General features: G+C 40.6%; 1 protein-coding gene and 2 long non-coding RNA genes across 4 annotated transcripts in view; 1 reads left to right on the top strand and 2 right to left on the bottom strand.

The window, feature by feature from the left end:
* Nucleotides 1-20,610, bottom strand: part of LOC124253103 (zinc finger protein 658B-like) — a 33,744-nt gene that overhangs the window by 3,360 nt on the left and 9,774 nt on the right. Inside the window, exon 2 of one of the 2 annotated variants that reach the window (XM_046686819.1) lies at nucleotides 18,128-18,999. In XM_046686819.1, coding sequence (XP_046542775.1) covers nucleotides 18,128-18,424 — 297 coding nt within the window. In that variant the 5' untranslated portion in view covers nucleotides 18,425-18,999. The remainder of the gene's footprint in view (nucleotides 1-18,127; nucleotides 19,000-20,610) is intronic. The other variant, XM_046686820.1, reaches the window with a different exon arrangement.
* LOC124253107 lies at nucleotides 132-11,623 on the bottom strand. Its single transcript, XR_006892100.1, has 3 exons — nucleotides 11,569-11,623; nucleotides 1,490-1,574; nucleotides 132-1,088 (listed from the first exon to the last, which is right to left on the bottom strand). It is a non-coding gene; the product is annotated as an uncharacterized LOC124253107 (long non-coding RNA).
* On the top strand, nucleotides 10,328-19,551 carry LOC124253109. Its single transcript, XR_006892102.1, has 3 exons — nucleotides 10,328-10,410; nucleotides 15,537-15,539; nucleotides 19,541-19,551. It is a non-coding gene; the product is annotated as an uncharacterized LOC124253109 (long non-coding RNA).

Genomic DNA, 20,610 nt, shown 5'->3' with positions numbered 1-20,610 from the left:
GCCTGATTGTGTAAATTTTTTCCCACATTCAACACATTCATGAGGCTTAATTCCACTGTGAATCCTCATGTGTTTGTGAAGAGAACTTGAATGAGTAAATTTTTTCCCACATTCACCACATTCATAAGGCTTAATTCCACTGTGAATCCTCATGTGTGTCCCCAGAATATTTGATTGTTTAAATTTTTTCCCACATTCAACACATTCATAAGGCTTGATTCCACTGTGAGTTCTCATGTGTGCTTGGAGACTTTTGGACTGTGTAAATTCTTTTCCACATTCTCTACATTCATAAGGCATGATTCCTGTATGAATCCTGAAACTGTTTGTGTAAATGTTTCTCACACACACAATGGACTGATAAGGTTTCATTCCACTGTGAATCTTCCTGTTTTTCTCTAGAGCACATGAATGTGTAAATTATTTCCCACATTCCTCACATTTATAAGGCTTGATTCCACTGTGAATCTTCATGTGTCTCTGCAGATGAACTGATTGTGTAAATGTTTTCCCACACACAATGCACTAATGAGATTTGAATCCACTGTGAATCTTCATGTGTTTCCCAAAGAGTACCTGATAGTGTAAATTGTTTCCCACATTTAATAAGACTTGATTCCACTGTGAATCCTCATATGTGCATTAAGAGTATATAATCATGTAAATGTTTTCCCACATTCCCAAAAAAATTCATAAGGCTTGACTCTGCTGTGAATCTCCATGTGTGTCTGGAGATAAGCTGATAGTGTGAATGTTTTCTCACATCCAGCACACTCAAAAGTCTTGACGCCACTGTGACAGAGAACGCATCTTTTCAACTCTCTGATTTAGAAAATGTTTCCAGGCTTTCACAACATGCACGAGACTGTTTTGTCGTTTTGGTGATTCTCCAAACCATTAGGAAACTATTTCCAGGATTCCAATAATTGGTTCTTTCATGAGATCACCTATTTCCAAGGTGTCAATAAATGTTTCTTGAGGTTTCTAGCAAATCCCTTTAACAGATTTCATTTGTTTTAGTGACAGAGAAAGGATTCTGTCGGTTGCTTTCAAGTTCCATCATTAACTTGTCGATGTTATGATGTTTACTGAAAACATAAGAAACATTGTCACTCTCTTATAACAACTATTCTACTCACACTTTGCTAAGGATCACAAAATTTTGCAACTTTACCTTAGTTTAACATAGATACATATAATTTGAAATTGTATCCATTTAAAACTGGATAAATAATGACATGGTAACACATCTTTAGGAGAACAGCTACTATAAGCTAACCGTATGCACTTGATACATGAGTAACCATAAAAATGGTTTTCATGGCACCATTCTACCATTTTGCAAATTACAACACAGGTCATTGACAAGTACACAAGACCTGTCAATAGCAGTTATTGGATCCACAAGATGCAGTGACATATTCAAAACTTGCATCCATGCTAACAATAGGCTTTGATATATAAACCAAATTTGACCCCTACATCATACCTTTCTGTTGAATCAATTACTTGAGTGTGAATTGTATAGGTTTGGGTCAACTTTCATCATTAACCTGTGGATGTTATGGTGTTTACTGAAAACATAAGAAAGGTTGTCACGCTCTTACAACTAGGTTAGGGTCCAAACACAATAAGATGGTGTGACATATTGTATCATAACAAACCTGAAACTTTAAACTTGTCTTCCCACACACAGCACACTTGAGTGATTTTCAATATTCAGTATGGAAAATGCCAATGAAGGGATGTATAATTATCCTCTCTATAGTCTCACAATGAATTGCATTCAGCTGTTTATTATCCAAACTTTTACTGACGTTACATATTTACGGGTTATGAATAATTCATTATTTTGACAAAACAAAAAACAAATAGATGTCTTGCAAACCGGTGTACATGTGAAATACACCACTGTGTAAGATTGGTTAAAAACAATGAATATACCCCAATTTTGTCATCAGCATACCTACAGCATAAAAACACTGCATTGAAATAATTCAAACATGTCTCCATATAAACATAATTACATCTAATCTGTGATCAATTTAATTACCTGATAATATTACACAATAATACCGTTTAAATGGCTCCACTCCATCAACTCACTTGTTCTCATCCCCTCACCTCACTGCCTCTGCTGTGCTGTGTTCCCCTTCACTCACTCACTTCGCAGTGCTCCGCTTCCCTCCACTCACTCACTCTGCCGTGCACCGTTTTCATCCACTTACTCGCTCTGCTCTACTCCCGTCAACTCAGTCGCTTTCATGTGCTCCGTTCCCATCCACTCACTCACTCTTCTATTCTCTGCTCCACTCCCCTCAAATCACTAGCTCTGCTGTGCTCCATTCCCATCAACTCACGTTGCTGTGCTCCGTTCCCATCCACTCACTCTTCTCTGCTCAGCACCCTCAAATCACTCTCTGCGGTGCTCCGCTCCCCTCAAATCACTCTCTGTTGTGCTCCCCTCCACTCCACTCACTCACTCTGCTGTGTTCTGCCCCCCTCCACTTGCTCACTCTGCTCTGCTCCTCTAAACTCACTCTCCTGTACTAGTAGTACACACAATGTTGGTACGGCTGCAAATAATGCCCCACCAATGGTCGAAAACTAAGGAAACCGGCATCGACCATCGTTCGCTGTCCCATATTTATATATATTAAAATGTGGTACTTTTTGAAGGACCACACTCTTAAACGAGTTTATCAACATCGTTTTCATCTATCAATCGAAAGTTTTTTGTTTTCCACCTCAAGGAATTGATTGCACATGTATAAGTTTGTCTAATTGTGAAACAAATTGATATCAAGGAAACACTTCAGCGTCAATCTCCTATTATCTCTTTGGTTTTGGAAAGGAATGCTTGTCTGCCCTGCTCTATGACTATGAGATTATTTAATATCTTACTGTTGGATAGGCAGTGGAGATACGATCCTCGATAGTATTCATCTTCGGCCTCGGCTAGAACGCGAATCTTGTCATGTTTTAATGCTTTATTTTGCAGCTGGCGTGAAATGAATTTAAGAGCCACCATTGCCAACCCTGAAACTCACGACGCTATTTTCATGCCTAGCACGACTGGTGCGGCCACGATGGTGGATAATAAACTGCACCTAGCCCCATGCTGACTGCTACGAGCACAGTGTCCACACGATCGACAGCGTTCACGGCTCTGTGACACTTTTTATGCAATCCTAGCCGTAAGTCCCTGTTCCTTTTGTGTTATCTGTCACTTATTTGTCATAAACAAAATCGTCCACGCTTTCCAACTTTTCAGCTACTACATCAATTGCTGGATACAATCCCATCTTTTATAATATATGTTGTGAAATAATCTTCAAATAGACATCTGACAATCTTTTATTGGTCTACTTATAGCTTATGATGCAGAAATTTCTAGATAAGTACAAATTCTCGAGTGATATGTTAGGTTCTTCAATAACAACAACCCCCTCGAGGTTAGTAAAAGTGGTTGGTCCTGGTCGTATATAAATTTGACAATGCTGTTGTTCATGTTTTTTACTCCATCATATCTTTAGCCCATCAAAAAGTTGAATATCTTCTGTGGAGGCATCTCTAAGAAAGACATCAATAACAAGTGTAGAGCCTTGTTCCACCCCTAACTTCCAACTGGAGAAAAAAAAAATTCTATGTTAAAAAATGAAGTATATATTATTACTCTACTTTCGTTGACATGTAGCCTGTCTTATTCGGTATTGCTAGCAAGTGAATATTGCCTACAGGAGCATAAAGATACCCGATTAAAATCCCATTATTGTTTATTTTAGTAACATAACCATCATGATCCTCGAAAACGAGATATGGGTTGGTAAGGGTAATATTGATTAACCAGTCAAATTTAGATTCCAGTAAGACCTCTTGCCATTTGTACACATTTTTTAAACGCAAGCCATACAACGTGTCTTCGACACTGGGTTTATAGAATCCTCATGTGTCTCCGAGATCGGAGAGCGTGATGGTAGCGCATTTTGTGATGCGATGTTTGTCCGCGATATCACTCATTATATTAATATAGTTTACAAAATAGTCTTCAATTGATTTTCCCACAATCTCTTGCGAATAAACTTTAACCTGATGAGACGTATATTCGTGGGTAAGAAAATTTTGGTGAGCGCAGTTTTTTTCTCCAAGGTCACGGTGACCCCTTTGAGGCTCAGGTAAGTCATTGTGTCTCTCTGAATGTAAACCGAAAACGTGATTTTAATGCGTTTTGAGTTCAACAGAGTTTGGCTCCCATCATGATTTCAAGATCAGGTGTGGGGTCTCCGAGGAAGACATTGATATATAGCATCGTATTGGGTGGAATCCCTTTTAATACAGTCAACATATCTTTGATGACGGTTTACTCGACAGCATGTGACTTGGTTTTCTCATGATGACGTTCACGAGTACACTCCTTCTTTGCGAGGGGACGTAAGCTCACAGCACAATCCCATTATTGATGACTTTAGTCACGTAATGATCCTTATTCTCTGTAAACAGGTATGCAGAAACTATGTTGATATCGAGCAGCCAGTCGATTTGGGACGAGATCAACATCCATTTGTTATCGTCGGTGCGCACAAGATGGTACAACGGTTTTTGGAGACACCCCCTGGTCTCGACAACGTTTAAATCATCTAGGTTACCACCGTTGAATGCTGCAACCATCACCCATTTATCGTTGTTGTTATGGACTAGATTTCATTAAGTGTTGTTTACAAGTTCCCCCGGTCTCAACATCTTTTAAATCTCCAAGGTTACCGCTGCCAGGTGGTGTCTGTAACTTCTTTTTGCTTGTAAATGTTGTTTTTTAATTCTTAGGCATACAACTTGCCTTTGACACCAGGGTCGTCGAATCCTTCAGTGTCCCCCAAAATCAGAGAGCCCTATGTTAGCGCATTTTCTAACACGATGCCTACCATGTCAAGAAGCGTTCCTGGTCTTTCTTACGTTCTCACGCTCAGATAACCTTTATGTACGGGTTGGTGTTTTATATCTAAAACGGACACTTTGAGTTTCAGGATTATACCCCGTATTAACTTTTTGTACTGTAAATAGGGGAAAGTTTCGGTTCAACCACTGTTGTACGTCTCATCTTCCACCGCAACAGCTCTCAACAGCATCAAAGGACGTTCGTCTTGAATATTACTGGTGGTGCTTATCTGATCGATATGAATGCACAGCTCTTGATAGGGAACTATATCGGGTAATTTCTAGCCTGTCACGGTGGTTTGGGGCTGTAATTCATTCGACTGTAACCTGAGTGTTTTCACCAAGGACCTGCCGAGTTTTAAGGGTTTTTTCTCCCTGGTTAATGTCAGCGTTCTGTTCAAGTCATTAAGTTTGAGGCTGGCTGCTCGAGGTTTAAATATTTCATCTTTCAGCGAACAAATGCTATAGTAACCGGCAGACAAAATGTGGCGGTTTTCAATGATAAATTGCTTCTTGTTGTTTCTGTCACTATTGATGTTAGTTAGTCCACGACAGGCAATACATGAGATCGCGGAGAGCTGCTTCGAGTTGTCCCAACATGTTATCAATAGCATGAAGAAGTTGAACTGGCTCACCATTCGTTATTCCCGGGAGCGTAACAAACATGTTGAATGTATAAAAGGCACTACATTATACTTTCAATATGTACACGCCAAGAGTATTCTTTTCTATAAGTGATAACGTAAGCGATATGACCCCATGTAACCGATGATCGTGGTCGATGTGGAATGTAGTAAACAAAATGAAAATTCATCTCATTGTCTGCTCCTTTTATTCCAAGTCTCATATGTCAGTTCTCATTCTCATAATTCATAATCCTCAAGATTCATAGTTCATATGCTAGTTTTCGCTTCTCACATTCAAAGTTCATGACATACATATTCAACTTCATAATTCTCATGACAAATCCTCTCCATAACAGAAGAATGAAATGGTTGACTGTAAACAAAACAAACAAGTGTAGAGGTGAGGTGAAATTGGGTTTAACGTCGTGCTTGAGAATATTTCACTCATATGACGACGTGCATGCTTGTGCGGCTGCTTGTACTAGCCCAGACTGAAGCTGTTTTATAGTGCTAGCTCACTGTGATACCATGCCGCAGTGAAGCATGAATACCCTACTCAGACACAGTATACTGACTCCGAGCCGACCAGTCCTTGTTGTACCCATTAATGCCGGGTTCCAGGCAGGGACCAACAAGTACCATATTTGTACGTCTTTTGGTATGACGCGGTCAGGGTTTGAACCCGCGACCTTCCGTTCTTCAGACGGACGCTCTAACCACTACACCACAGAGGCGGTCAAAGAAGTGTAGAAGTGAGCACAGCTCACATGCTCCCCCTTCCCACTTTTGGACATGGAAATGACTGATATTGATATATATAATGTGACAAGGATCAGCAGCTCACAAGACTTTCTCCTTGACTCTACTTAACTTTATATACATGTCTGATAATTAATAGTTTTGCCACGTACAGATTACAGTAATAATTTATGGAAACATTATTTTTTTGGTGTTTTCCGTGGAAACCTGACATACAACTGAACTTGTTGCACACAATGAAGTGGACGTGGATGAAGATTGTTATTTTTTAGCACATGGCATATCAGTGGGTCATGCGTAACTTGTGTATTAAGTTTGGTGAACCTAGCATGTATAGTTTCGATGATATGCTGTGGCCAGGTAACCATCAAACACATTTAGCACCAAGTCATGTTTCCATGGAAACAACGACAAAAAAAATTCTAAAAAACCTTTAAAATAGCAAAAGGCACATCAATGGGTAATGATTAACATGTGTGTGAAGTTTGGTGAACCTAGCATGGAAACTTTAAGAGATATGCTCCGGACAAGTTTCGGGATGGAAGGACGGACGGACTTTGTAATGGGGGTATAAAAACAGTAATGAGTACCTACAGTATTACATATCTATGAAAATTATAGTCAATAAAATGCAAACAAATGAAAAAAATTGATGAAATATATTTACATTAACAGCTCAGAAATTATCTAGAAATTAACCTTAAACATTAGAAAGAATAACTAAATGAACCTACACCCTAACCTTTCAAAGTATACTTTAAATTTACTGAATGAAGTAAATTAACAAGTGCTTGAAAACTGAGTACCTTTATCAAACATTGCAATAAAACATGGAAAATTTATATAATAGAAATATTTTAGGCATTACCATATCTCACACACAAAGATAAATTATATTAACAATTAAAATATACACATACCATTTTGTTAGACCCATATTCTCTACTTTTCTCTTCTCAAAAACATGCCTTCTTCAAACCCACATGGCAATGAATGACACAAAGTATACAGTAACTTCCCTTAAAGAAAAAATAAACTTTTGTTTTTGTACTCTTTAACCATTACAATATGAAAGACGTGTGGTTAGTCTTAAGCAGAATTTTCGTTCTTAAAAAAACTTGTTGTTAATTATAGTAATACCGAGTGATTAAAAGTTGCCAAAAAGTCATCTGCTTCACTCTTGCCCGTCAACGAAACCACAGAGAGGTTACGTAACTCTGACCCCAGAGCACTGCAGCGAACTGGAAGTGACGTTATGTGACGGAGGATTTTCAGTTAGTTGTATATAAAACTGTGAGTGAAGAAATTACAAGCTGCACAAGCCTATTACGCAAAAAAACGACTGCAAAGAATGGATCTTATTCACGACCAATTCCAACGAGATTGCCACGCCGTGGGAATGTTTAATCACGTAAATGATGCCATGCACGAGTATTATGTCGTCAAGAGAAAACAATTAGAAACCCTCAAAGATGAGCCCAACTCATCGCAATATTACGCACCTTCCCCGAGTTAGAAAAAACGTGGGTTGATCTTCATGGTGTTAGGCCTCGCCACGACAGTCTTAATCCCTAAACAATTATAGACTAACATACAGATAAGCAATTAGACTGACATATATCTAGGTGCATATATAACAAAGATGACACCTGCTCTGTATCGTTGCAAATACATGCCTCTGGGAAAAGCTGAGACCTGCGACAAGAAATGCACGACAGATGACAGCGGAATACACGTGATGTCTATCAGAAAGGGATTCAGAAACAACATGTGTTCGGCATATGCGGTATTGGAGTGAAATGCCATTATGGTTTGTACAAAGCCCACAGAGCAGACATGGTTCGAGGTTGACTTATTTACGACAGGAAGAAAGATTTTTTTCTGAAAACGAGGATTCGATCCGTGTACAGCCGTGATGGCTGGATTTCTAGCCCAGCGCTTTAGACCACTCGCCCACCGCTCACTTGGTTTTATCCTGTGGATTATAGCAGTTAGACATTTGACTTTGCATGTGGATATAGCGAATCAGTTAGACATTGACTTTGCAGCTGGATATAGAGACCATGACTAGGCCTACTGTCAGAGCACTCAAAGCGATTGTGAGAGAATGTGGATTGGCTGGTTATTCTCGTATGAGGAAGGCCGAATTGCTGACATTGCTGAACATCGAACCCATCATACCTGTTACTGTGCGAAAACTCAAAGCTCAAGCGAAGGAATACGGGCTGACTGGATTTAGTCAAATAAGGAAAGCCCAACTGTTAAGTTGCTGGAAGACAGCAAACCTTTGGAGTTGAGATTTACAGGGTAAATATCTCAGAGGCTGGCGAATGGCAGTGAATTCTAAATCAACGTCGATAAGGCCAAACCGCTGATCGCCAGCAAGAACAGGGTAGAGTTGTACCATTTAAAAAGTATTAAATACCAGTTGACCATCAAAATGTCGCTCGACAAACAACAATAGTTGGATGACAGCTCTGAGCATGTAGCAAGCAGGAGGTCATAACCCAACCTGCCTTGATCGATTCGACCATCGATGCATCACTGCAAAATATACAGGAATCATTGGAATGATAGACGCACAGGGGTACCGGGTAGGTGGTGGGGAGTATCAACACCGTCTATATCGACATAGCAAACTACATGCCGCTCAAAGGGGGATCTAACATCGACTTGCCCCCCTATTTCAAGAAAAAACAAGCCATACTCAACATCAAAACTAAACAAGGCAACTGTTTAAGAATAAGTGATGCCCCCAAACACATTCCCAGGATCAACACATTCCAGGTGGAAAAAGAGGGTCAGTTTCACTATACACAAATCGAAAGTCTGAGCAAGCTGTTGTACGACCATTCAAAACATGGTGGGAAAAAACATTTCTCTGAGTGGCGACAGCATCGATATCAAAGGAGGCCAACCCCATTTGTATTATCTGAAGGATGGACCAGGCAGGGGATTCATGCGGGAGGAATTGCTCATCATACCATACAACACGGTGTTACCTCCAATGAAAAATACTCAATCGCTCTACAGAGCTCCACTTCCATCCTCACGTTCGCTCTCCTCTTCTCTGCTCCACTCACTCTCCTCCGCTCCTCTCCCCTAAAATCACTCGCTCATTCTATGCTCAGCTCCTTACCCCCTCCCCTCGCTCTGGTGTGCTGTGCACAGCTCTATACAATCACTCATAACAGTAATTGATTGAACTTTTACAGTGTGGATTTTGAACATTGTGAGTAACACTAATGCTGTTTTACATACATTTTAGACGAATGTATGCATTTTTCATAACGTCTCGCTCAAATAAACTAGGCACAGCGACAACACACGGGTTATTTCTATGTGGCATCAAGGGGGTTAAAGGAACATTAATAATATCTATGCCATCATATATTTTGAAAGTTGCCTTCTGAGATGACTGACAAATTTTATAGGATATTGGCAGTGATATCAACACACCATTACTCGGAGACTAGAAATGTTATAGAAAAGGAAGCCACTAACTGTACAAAATGGGTGACTTCCCTGGCTTCAAGTCAAATCATATTACATGAATATACATATATTTTTGCTCCATGTCAAATTGTTGGGTTGGTTGACGGTGAGCTAAATCCCTTCGCCACCTTATTTTCTGACGATTTTACCATGTTTACCAAGAATTACCCCCGAACCGGCCCCAAGCCGATTCGGCCCCTGATATTTAACCCGAACTGGCCCCTGATATTTGACCCAAACCGGCCCCGAGAAGTAAATATTTCAACATTGACATATGTATTAAAGTTCCTTTAACATTAATGACGAAAACATATTACTCAAATGTCTTTACATGAAAATATATTAGCGAATATTAGTGTCGATGAGAGGCAAGTGAACATGCAAGTGCTGCTGATCACGGAGATCCCGTGGTAGAGGACATTTTATGTAATTCTTTTAAGAATCTAAAAGATCAATTGAAAAACAATACTAAAGTAAACGTGTACTTACATTTCGTTGTATCGCATCCACAGAAATGACACATTAATTCAATACAGGAATAGCACATAAATCCAATATAATGAATTCACGTTTCACTTTTGTTATGCCCAAGTTTCCAGTAACGAAAAATAATGTCGTCCTTCATCTTTTCCCATGTTTCCATGAGTGGAACATTTGTCAAGATTTTCAACACACATTAACCACCTTTCACAGAGTGAATTCTGCTAACATTTTGAAAACTAAAACATTCTTCAGCTCCAAAATTAAACTGTTATTTCACGAACGTCTCACTGAGAGATTAAAGTGAATGTGTTGTTTTAATATTTCTTTGAACGGATTATCGAGAGCGAATAAATGTACATGTTGTCTTAAGCGTATGCTCTTACTTGACACTGATTGCGTTCGATCAATGTCAACTGCACCGTATACCGTTATCTTCACCTTGCGTATAATCTTCTAAAAGACATTATCTGAAGGATATGATTCATAATTTGTTAATCATGGATAATAAGCCCTGCATGTACCCCAGATACCACAGTTGCTGGCCTGGGGTCAACTGTCACGCCACCAATCGCGGTAACTGACTGACTGACTGAGTGAGTTTAGTTTTACGCCGCTTTTAGCAATATTCCAGCAATATCACGGCGGGGGACACCAGAAATGGGCTTAACACATTGTGCCCATGTGGGGAATCGAACCCGGGTCTTCGGCGTGACGAGCCAACGCTTTAACCACTAGGCTACCCCACCGCCCTCGCGGTAACTACCTATGATAATATAAGTGTATTATTCTAAAGACAGGCATTAGCAGATGGGGTGTGATGTAACGAAAACCAGCAGATACAAGACATTTGGACAGAATATTCACAGGGCATCAAGACTCCATCCCAGACCCTTATTCTAATAACATCTCTCATAAAGTTCTAAGAAGTAGCTTCAGGATGGCACAATAAGGAAAAGGAAATCTTCATGTCTGTATATATTCAATAAATTAACTGAAATCTTCATGTCTGTATTTATGTAATAAATTAATTGAAATCTTCATGTCTGTCTGATTACCGTTAATTAACCCAGGGGCCGGTTCGGGTGCGGGGCCTGTTTGGGTTAAATATCCAGGGGCCGGTTTGGGTTAAATATCCAGGGGCCGGTTCGGGTGTATCCCTTTACCAATAATCCTCTCCTCTAATACTCAGCTTTATGTTTTTAGGGGTAGAGTTTCGGTTTGGGTTAGTCTTTCCTTCTTTTAATTCCCGTGTGGCGACTCCTGGAAGACTTACCTCTGCTGCATATACTTCCGTTCGAGTGACCTCTCGGCGTCAGGGTGAAACAACGACAACCCGGAATTTCCGTTGCGAACGAGGCTGAAGCTATTTTTAGAAAAGACTGGTTTCCTCGACGACCTGGTCCCCTGGCGGCTGACTCATTATAGCAAAGGCAAGGTAGCGCCAGCGCAAGACACCCAGGGAACCAGGCTGACATCTCAACAGAGGCCGGGGGCCAGTCTGTTTTTATTGTGATCCTGCACGTTGCCATAACACAGGGTTGAGAGATCACTCATCACCAAATCAATACTACGATGTTAACTACGCACAATGTAGATTAAATAAAGTTGACATGTATATTTCATATATTATTATTGTTATGAATTTAACCTCTATTTATAACCTGGCGTCAACAGTAGTACTAGTTCTAGATCAAGTCGAGAACAAGGGCCCTACGAACGTTTCGAGAATAACTAGCCCGATCGAATATCAGATCCGAACCTCCAGACCTCCAGGATCTGAACCCAGAATAACATCTCCTGTCAAAGGCCTAAGGGGCGCAAATCATTAGTCAACGCCCAAGGCTGCTGCATTAAATATGCTTACGATCACAGATAATAACAGAGAAAAAACAATGCAAATGGCGCTTTCTTTGTTTCGGGGTTTTGTCTTGTTAATTATATAATATTGTTGTAATACCAGGTATGTCAGCTTAATGAGTGAGGAAATCACGTGAGACAGATACAGACGAGCACTACTACTATTACCACTACTACTACTACTACTACTACTACTACTACTACTACTACTACTACTACTACTACTACTACTACTACTACTACTACTACTACTACTACTACTACTACTACTACTACTACTACTACTACTACTACTACTACATTTACCGAATAAGACGACATCTCCTACAATGTTACACTGATTGATCTCTGCAGATGTATAATGATGTATGTCCACTTTCGGAAGTTTCTTGTATAAATTAATTGTATTCTCATATACATGTATGTTCTTATGTAAATTGTAGCTTTAGGTATTCATCTTGATTAATATAATTGTATATACATCTATATCAAGTTGTAACTTTGCCCCCTTTCTTGTATTTACATGTGTATAATATGTTTGATCTTCGGATGATCGTCTGGAGGAAATAAAGACTCTCTCTCTCTACTACTACTACTACTACTACTACTACTACTACTACTACTATTACTACTACTACTACTACTACTACTATTACTATTACTACTACAACTGTCTGGACTGGTGCAATTGGCTGCCGCCCCTTACGGAATGTAAACATAATAAAGTTATCAATCCTGCAGATAAACAGGTCAAAACAGATAAAACCCAAAACAAGAACACTTAACGCCAGTTATTCATTTCACACACAAGTGAATATAATGTTACGAACCTTCATGGCCTGTGCTCTGGTTTGGCTGGTGAGTATAGCCTTAGCTTGTAATTATTCTAAATATTTTGTAGCTTTGTGTTGAGTTTGCTTTTTTGTTTCAACCAAGGAAATCCGAATGCACAAGTCTGATATAAACCGTGCGAACAGTGCTTGTCTGTCTGTGTGTCTGTAAACCTGTTCACCCCGAGTCTTCAATATATCAGTCGCAAGCGCGACATGAGCCCAGATGCAAATGGAAACTATTTATCAGCCTTTAACAAAATCTTCATGAACTAATTCCGTTGTTTTACAGCGGTTGGTGCTGTTGACATTCGCATGTGTCAGAGAAAATGTCCCTTGAACTACGCACCTGTCTGCGGAACTAACGTGATGACATGAGTGTAAGGCTGAGCCTGTAAGTCTGAGCCGCTAATCTTTAAGGTATAGAATGAGTGTGCATGAATGCCTAAACGACAGCACTGCAGTGAATGCTAGACATGTAAGTCTGTACTACAGCACTGCAGTGAGCGTTAGACATGTAAGTCTGTACTACAGCACTGCAGTGAGCGTTAGGCATGTAAGTCTGTACTACAGCATTGCAGTGAGCGTTAGGCATGTACGTCTGTACTACAGCACTGCAGTGAGCGTTAGACATGTAAGTCTGTACTACAGCACTGCAGTGAGCGTTAGGCATGTACGTCTGTACTACAGCACTGCAGTGAGCGTTAGACATGTACGTCTGTACTACAGCACTGCAGTGAGCGTTAGACATGTAAGTCTGTACTACAGCACTGCAGTGGGCGTTAGACATGTAAGTCTGTACTACAGCACTGCAGTGAGCGTTAGGCATGTACGTCTGTACTACAGCACTGCAGTGAGCGTTAGGCATGTACGTCTGTACTACAGTATTGCAGTGAGCGTTAGACATGTAAGTCTGTACTACAGCACTGCAGTGAGCGTTTGGAATGTAAGTCTGTACTACAGCACTGCAGTAAGCGTTGGGCATGTACGTCTGTACTACAGTACTGCAGTGAGCGTTAGGCATGTACGTCTGTACTACAGCACTGCAGTGAGCGTTAGGCATGTAAGTCTGTACTACAGTACTGCAGTGAGCGTTAGGCATGTACGTCTGTACTACAGCACTGTAGTAAGTGTTGGGCATGTACGTCTGTACTACAGCACTGCAGTGAGCGTTAGGCATGTACGTCTGTACTACAGCACTGCAGTGAGCGTTAGGCATGTAAGTCTGTACTACAGTATTGCAGTGAGCGTTAGACATGTAAGTCTGTACTACAGCACTGCAGTGAGCGTTAGGCATGTAAGTCTGTACTACAGCACTGCAGTGAGCGTTAGGCATGTACGTCTGTACTACAGCACTGCAGTGAGCGTTAGGCATGTACGTCTGTACTACAGTATTGCAGTGAGCGTTAGGCATGTAAGTCTGTACTACAGCAATGCAGTGAGCGTTAGGCATGTAAGTCTGAACTAGAGCACTGCAGTGGGCGTTAGACATGTAAGTCTGTACTACAGCACTGCAGTGAGCGTTAGGCATGTGAGTCTGTACTACAGCACTGCAGTGAGTGTTAGGCATGTAAGTCTGTACTACAGCACTGCAGTGAGCGTTAGACATGTAGTGTAAGTCTGTACTACAGCACTGCAGTGAGTGTTAGACATGTAAGTCTGTACTACAGCACTGCAGTGAGTGTTAGACATGTAAGTCTGTACTACAGCACTGCAGTGGGCGTTAGACATGTAAGTCTGTACTACAGCACTGCAGTGAGTGTTAGACATGTAAGTCTGTACTACAACACTGCAGTGAGCGTTAGACATGTAAGTCTGTACTACAGCACTGCAGTGAGCGTTAGACATGTAAGTCTGTACTACAGCACTGCAGTGAGCGTTAGACATGTAAGTCTGTACTACAGCACTGCAGTGGGCGTTAGACATGTAAGTCTGTACTACAGCACTGCAGTGAGTGTTAGGCATGTAAGTCTGTACTACAGCACTGCAGTGAGCGTTAGACATGTAAGTAAGTCTGTACTACAGCACTGCAGTGAGTGTTAGACATGTAAAGTCTGTACTACAGCACTGCAGTGAGCGTTAGACATGTACTAGCACTCTGTACGTTACATGTACACTGCAGTGAGCGTTAGCGTTAGCCATGTAAGTCTGTACTACAGCACTGCAGTGAGCGTTAGACATGTAAGTCTGTACTACAGCACTGCAGTGAGCGTTAGGCATGTAAGTCTGGACTACAGCACTGCAGTGAGCGTTAGACATGTATGTGTGTACTACAGAACTGCAGTGAACGTTAGGCATGTAAGTCTGTACTACAGCACTGCAGTGGGCGTTAGACATGTAAGTCTGAACTAGAGCACTGCAGTGGGCGTTAGACATGTAAGAAACGTTGTGTTGCAAATATTAAAGAAGTTGTAAATCCATACCATACGTTGTTGTGTTACCTCCCAACTTCTAAATGCCCATCAAGCATCTAAAAACACTGAATGTGATTTGTGGCCTTAACTTGTTGTATTCTGCTGTCTAAAATTGTCTTTATGTAAACATGATAATGTAGCAGGTTTGAAATGTTTTTTATTACGTAAATTCTTAGCATCATGATGTGACTTTACAATCTGTAACTTGTTATGTGCACCTAGACCGTGATAGATTGTATTGTTACTCCAGCTGCACAATAGCTGCACGGGCGGTGAGGCAGCCTGGTGGTTAAAGCATTCACTTGCCATGCCGAGTTCGATTCCCCACATGGGTACAATATATGAAGCCCATTTTGATGGACCTGTCATGATATTGCTGGAATATTGCTAAAAGCGGTGTAAACGAAGCTCACTCGATCACTAGCTGCAATTGATTTTAATACTCTGCTCCCTGGTGAGACTGAGAGTATCACCCACGCAATTTGTGTGGCACTAAAAGGTCAACAATCACATCCCATCTCCTTGGGGTATTGGCGTCTAAGATATCGCAATTTGCTGTGTAGAGTTAAGTGCCTTGAGCACACCTGGAACCTGTAATGGTGGGTTGAAATCAGTGTTGGGGTCAGTGAGGTAGCCTTGTGGATAACTTGTTCACTTGTCATGCAGAAGAACTGGGTTCGATTCCCCACATGGCTACAATGTGAAGCCAATTTCTGCTGTTCTCCGTCCTTATGCTGGTGAAATATTGTCGGCGTAAAACTAAACTCACCCACTCAAATCCGTATTTTTCTTGATTATGTTTCTAGGTTTGTCAGCACCATCACCTAAGTAGTGAACATTAGAGACCTGCATCAGTTAGGGCGGTCCTGCCACCATCACCTAAGTAGTGAACATAAGAGACCTGCATCAGTTAGGGTGGTCCTGCCACCATCACCTAAGTAGTGAACATAAGAGACCTGAATCAGTTAGGGTGGTCCTGCCTCTATCACCTAAGTAGTGAACATAAGAGACCTGCATCAGTTAGGGTGGTCCTGCCACCATCACCTAAGTAGTGAACATTAGAGACCTGCATCAGTTAGGGCGGTCCTGCCACCATCACCTAAGTAGTGAACATAAGAGACCTGCATCAGTTAGGGCGGTCCTGCCACCATCACCTAAGTAGTGAACATAAGAGACCTGCATCAGTTTGGGCGGTCCTGCCGCAATAAGATGAAGCGCTAGGATATATATGGACTACTCTTCCTATTGTCTTTAAACAGAACCCACACAATATTGGAATATTTACTATTTACACGTGTAATATATTAGAAAACCTTTACAATCACTTGTAATACTGTGGACGATTGTTCCAAGAAGGTCAAATACACTTGCCAATATCATGTCTTTTAGGAGTTTGTTGTTGATGCTTTGAACAAATCATTTAAAGAACGATTACAGTAATTTGAACCTTCTCTGTACTCCTTCAGCTCTGATCTGCTGAAATTTATCACATTTAAATAAAAACAAGTGTTTGCCTCTAATATGGCAATGTCCCTCGCCGCTAAAGAAGAACGACATATTTATAGCATATTTATTACTTTTTATATTTTTGTCATATAAAAGATGCCTGAAATGACTGGTGTCTGTATAATCACCCAATGTAGGTTGTCGACATAACTGAAGACGTTGGGTACAATGATATGTGATATTGCGTTAAGAGTTTGAAAAGTAGTCAAAATGGCGTGTGACCTTGAAAATGAGGTCAAATGACGTTATGTGGCTAGTATATATGCACTGTGCATATACATAACACTAAGACTCCTCTGATGTGTTTACTGGCTAAGAGTAGCTGACAGTGCAAATGGTTTCCCACATTCAACACATTGATAAGACAGGATTCCACTTTGAATCCTTATGTGTTCTACAGGGTGCCTACAGCTGTACATCCCTTCTCAAACCCAACACAGTGACAAGTCTTCACTGCTTGATTACACAGTGAATCTTCCTGTGATTCTGATGATGACTTCACTGTGTAAAGTTCTGTCGCACATTCAACACATTCATAAGGCTTGTTTCCACTGTGAATCCTCCTGTGCTTCCAAAGAGTACATGATTGTGTACATAATTTTCACATTCAACACATTTATAAGGCTTCATTACCCTGTGAATACTCATGTGTATCTTCACAACTACTTTATCTTTTTTCCACTCAGCTGTTGATCATTAGAGAGAGAGAATGCAACCGGTGAGATAGCATAACATTAAAAATTTGTAAATTATTTCCAGCATTCAACATATTTATCAACCGTTATTCCACTGTGAATTCTCGTGTGTGCCTGCACATGATTTTTCCCACATGATTTTTTCACAATGTTTCCCACATTAATACCGCTTAAATCCGCTGTGAATCCTCATATGTGTTTGCAGATTACTTATATTTTAAAACTTTTCCCCTAAATTCAACACATTCATAATGTTTGATTCAACTGTGAATTCCCATGTGTGCCTGGAGCCTACTGGAACGTGTAAACTTTTTCCCACATTCACCACATTCATAAGGTATGATTCCTGTGTGAATCCTCATGTGAATCTGCATATTAACTAATTGTGTAAATGTTTTCTCACACACAATGCACTGATGAGGTTTGATTCCACTGTGAATCGTCATATGTCTTTCTAGATTACTTGAATTTGTAAATTTTTTCGCACATTCAACACATTCATAAGGTTTGATTCCACTGTGAATCCTCATGTGTTTCTGTAGATTACTTGAATTTGTAAATGTTTTCGCACATGCAACACATTCATAAGGTTTGATTCCACTGTGAATCCTCATGTGTGCCCGCATATGACCTGAACGTGCAAATTTTTTCCCACATTCAACACATTCATGAGGCTTGATTCCACTGTGAATCTTCATGTGTGTCTGTAGACTACTTGAATGTGTAAATGTTTTCTCACACACAATGCACTGATGAGATTTGAATCCACTGTGAATCTTCATTTGTTTCTGATAGCGTAAATTTTTTCCCACATTCACCACAATCATGTCTTGATTCCACTGTAAATCTTCATGTGTTTCTGCATACTATCTGGTCCTGTAAAAGTTTTCCCACACTCAACACATTCATATGGCTTCATTCTACTGTGAATCTTCATGTGTTTCTTAAGATAACCTGATCGTGTAAATGCTTTCCCACATTCATAGCGCTTAATTCCACTGTGGATCTTCACGTGTGTCTGGAGATTAGCTGATAGTGTGAATGTTTTCCCACATCAAGCACACTCAAAATCTTGACGCCACTGTGACAGAACACGCATCTTTTCAACTCACCTGATTTAGAAAATGTTTCCAGGCTTTCACATCATGTATGAGACTGTTTTGTTGGTTTTGATGATTCTCCAAACCATTTGGAAACTATTTCCAGGGTTCTAATAAAAGGGTTCTTTCATGAGAACACCAGTTTCCAGGGTTCAATAACAGGTTCTTTCTTGAGATCACCTATTTTGAAGGTGTCAATAAATATGTTTCTTGTGGTTTCCAGCAAATCCCTGTAACAGATGTCATTTGTTTCAGTGACAGAGAAAGGATTCTGTGGATTGCTGTCAACTTCCATCACTAACCTGTGGATGAAAATATAAGAAACGTTGTCACTCTCATATAACTAGGTTAGGGACCATACACAATAAGATGGTGTGACACATTGCATCATAACAAACCTGATACTTTAAAAATGTCTTCCCACACACAGCACATTTGAGTGATTTTCAATGTTCAGTATGGAAAATGCCAATGACGGGATGTATAATTATCCTCCCTAAAGTCTCACAATGAACTGTATTCGGCTGTTTAATATCCAAACTTTTACTGACGTTACATATTTACAGACTATGAATAGTTCATTATTCTGTCAAAACAAAAAACAAATAGATGTCTTGCAAACCAGTGTACACCATTGTGTAAAATTGGTTAATAGCAATGAGTATATTTGATTATTATTCCATTTAACCCAAATACTGTCATCAGCATACCCATTGTATAAAAACACAGCATTGAAATAATTCAAATATGTCTTCATGGGAACATAATTACACCTATCTTTGATAAATTTAATTACATAATAATAATGCATAATAATATCATTTAAATGGCAGATATCATAAGAAGTGACACATCATGTCATTAAACACTTGGGGCACCTTTAGATCCAGCAACAGAACTTTTCGTTGGGAGACCAGTTTAATCATATTTTTGGGGTTTAGATCAGGAAAAAATAATACACAATTGTCGAAGATGAATTTTATGGGGAAGCATGTACAATGTAAATGATGCCCCCCTAAAATTTCTGCAAGAGGTAAGCGACTTCCTTGCATGTCATGTAAAAAATTGCTGAGCTCTCTGTTGTGCTCCACTCCATCCATTCACTCACTCTACTGTGCTCTAATCCCCTCAACTCTTTCTGCTCACCTTCAATGACTCACTTGCACCTATGTTCTCCGCTCCATCCACTCACTCGCTCTGCTTTGCTCTGCTCAACTCACTCATTCTCCTGTGTCCACTGCTATCCATCTCCTGTGTTCAGCTCACCCGCACTCACTCTGTTGTGCTCTGCTCCACTAACTTATTCTCCTGTGCTCCACTCAGCTTCACTCGCTTGCACTTTCTCTGCTCCGATGTTGTCACTCACTCAGTCTGCTCCACTCACCTCAACTCACTCACTCTTCTGTGCTCCACTCCTTTCCATCTCCTGTGATCCGCTCACCCACTCACTCACTCTCTTGTGCTCTGCTCAGCTTCACTCACTTGCACTTCTGTACTCCTCTCCATCCACTCACTCACTCTACTCAGCTCCCCTTCAATCATTCACTCTGCTGTGCTCCGCTCCACCCACTCACTCACTCTCTTGTGCTCTGCTCAGCTTCACTCACTTGCACTTCTGTACTCCTCTCCATCCACTCACTCACTCTACTCAGCTCCCCTTCAATCATTCACTCTGCTGTGCTCCGCTCCATCCACTCACTCGCTCTGCTCCCCTTCACTCATTCACTCTGCTGTGCTCCACTCCTTTTCACTCACTCGCTCTCCAACACTCACTCTGCTTGCTCTGCTCCACTCACTGGCCTTGCTGTGCTCTGCTCCCCTCAACACACTCGCTCTTTCATGCTCCGCTCAACTCACTCACTCTGCTGTCATACCCTGCATGCAACTAACTCACTCACTCTGCTGTGCTCCGC

Source organism: Haliotis rubra, unplaced genomic scaffold (genome assembly GCF_003918875.1).
Source record: "Haliotis rubra isolate DU_JTF1 unplaced genomic scaffold, ASM391887v1 Scf531, whole genome shotgun sequence".
In the NCBI taxonomy this organism is placed as follows: domain Eukaryota; kingdom Metazoa; phylum Mollusca; class Gastropoda; order Lepetellida; family Haliotidae; genus Haliotis; species Haliotis rubra.
This window is presented reverse-complemented; position numbering and strand designations above follow the sequence as displayed.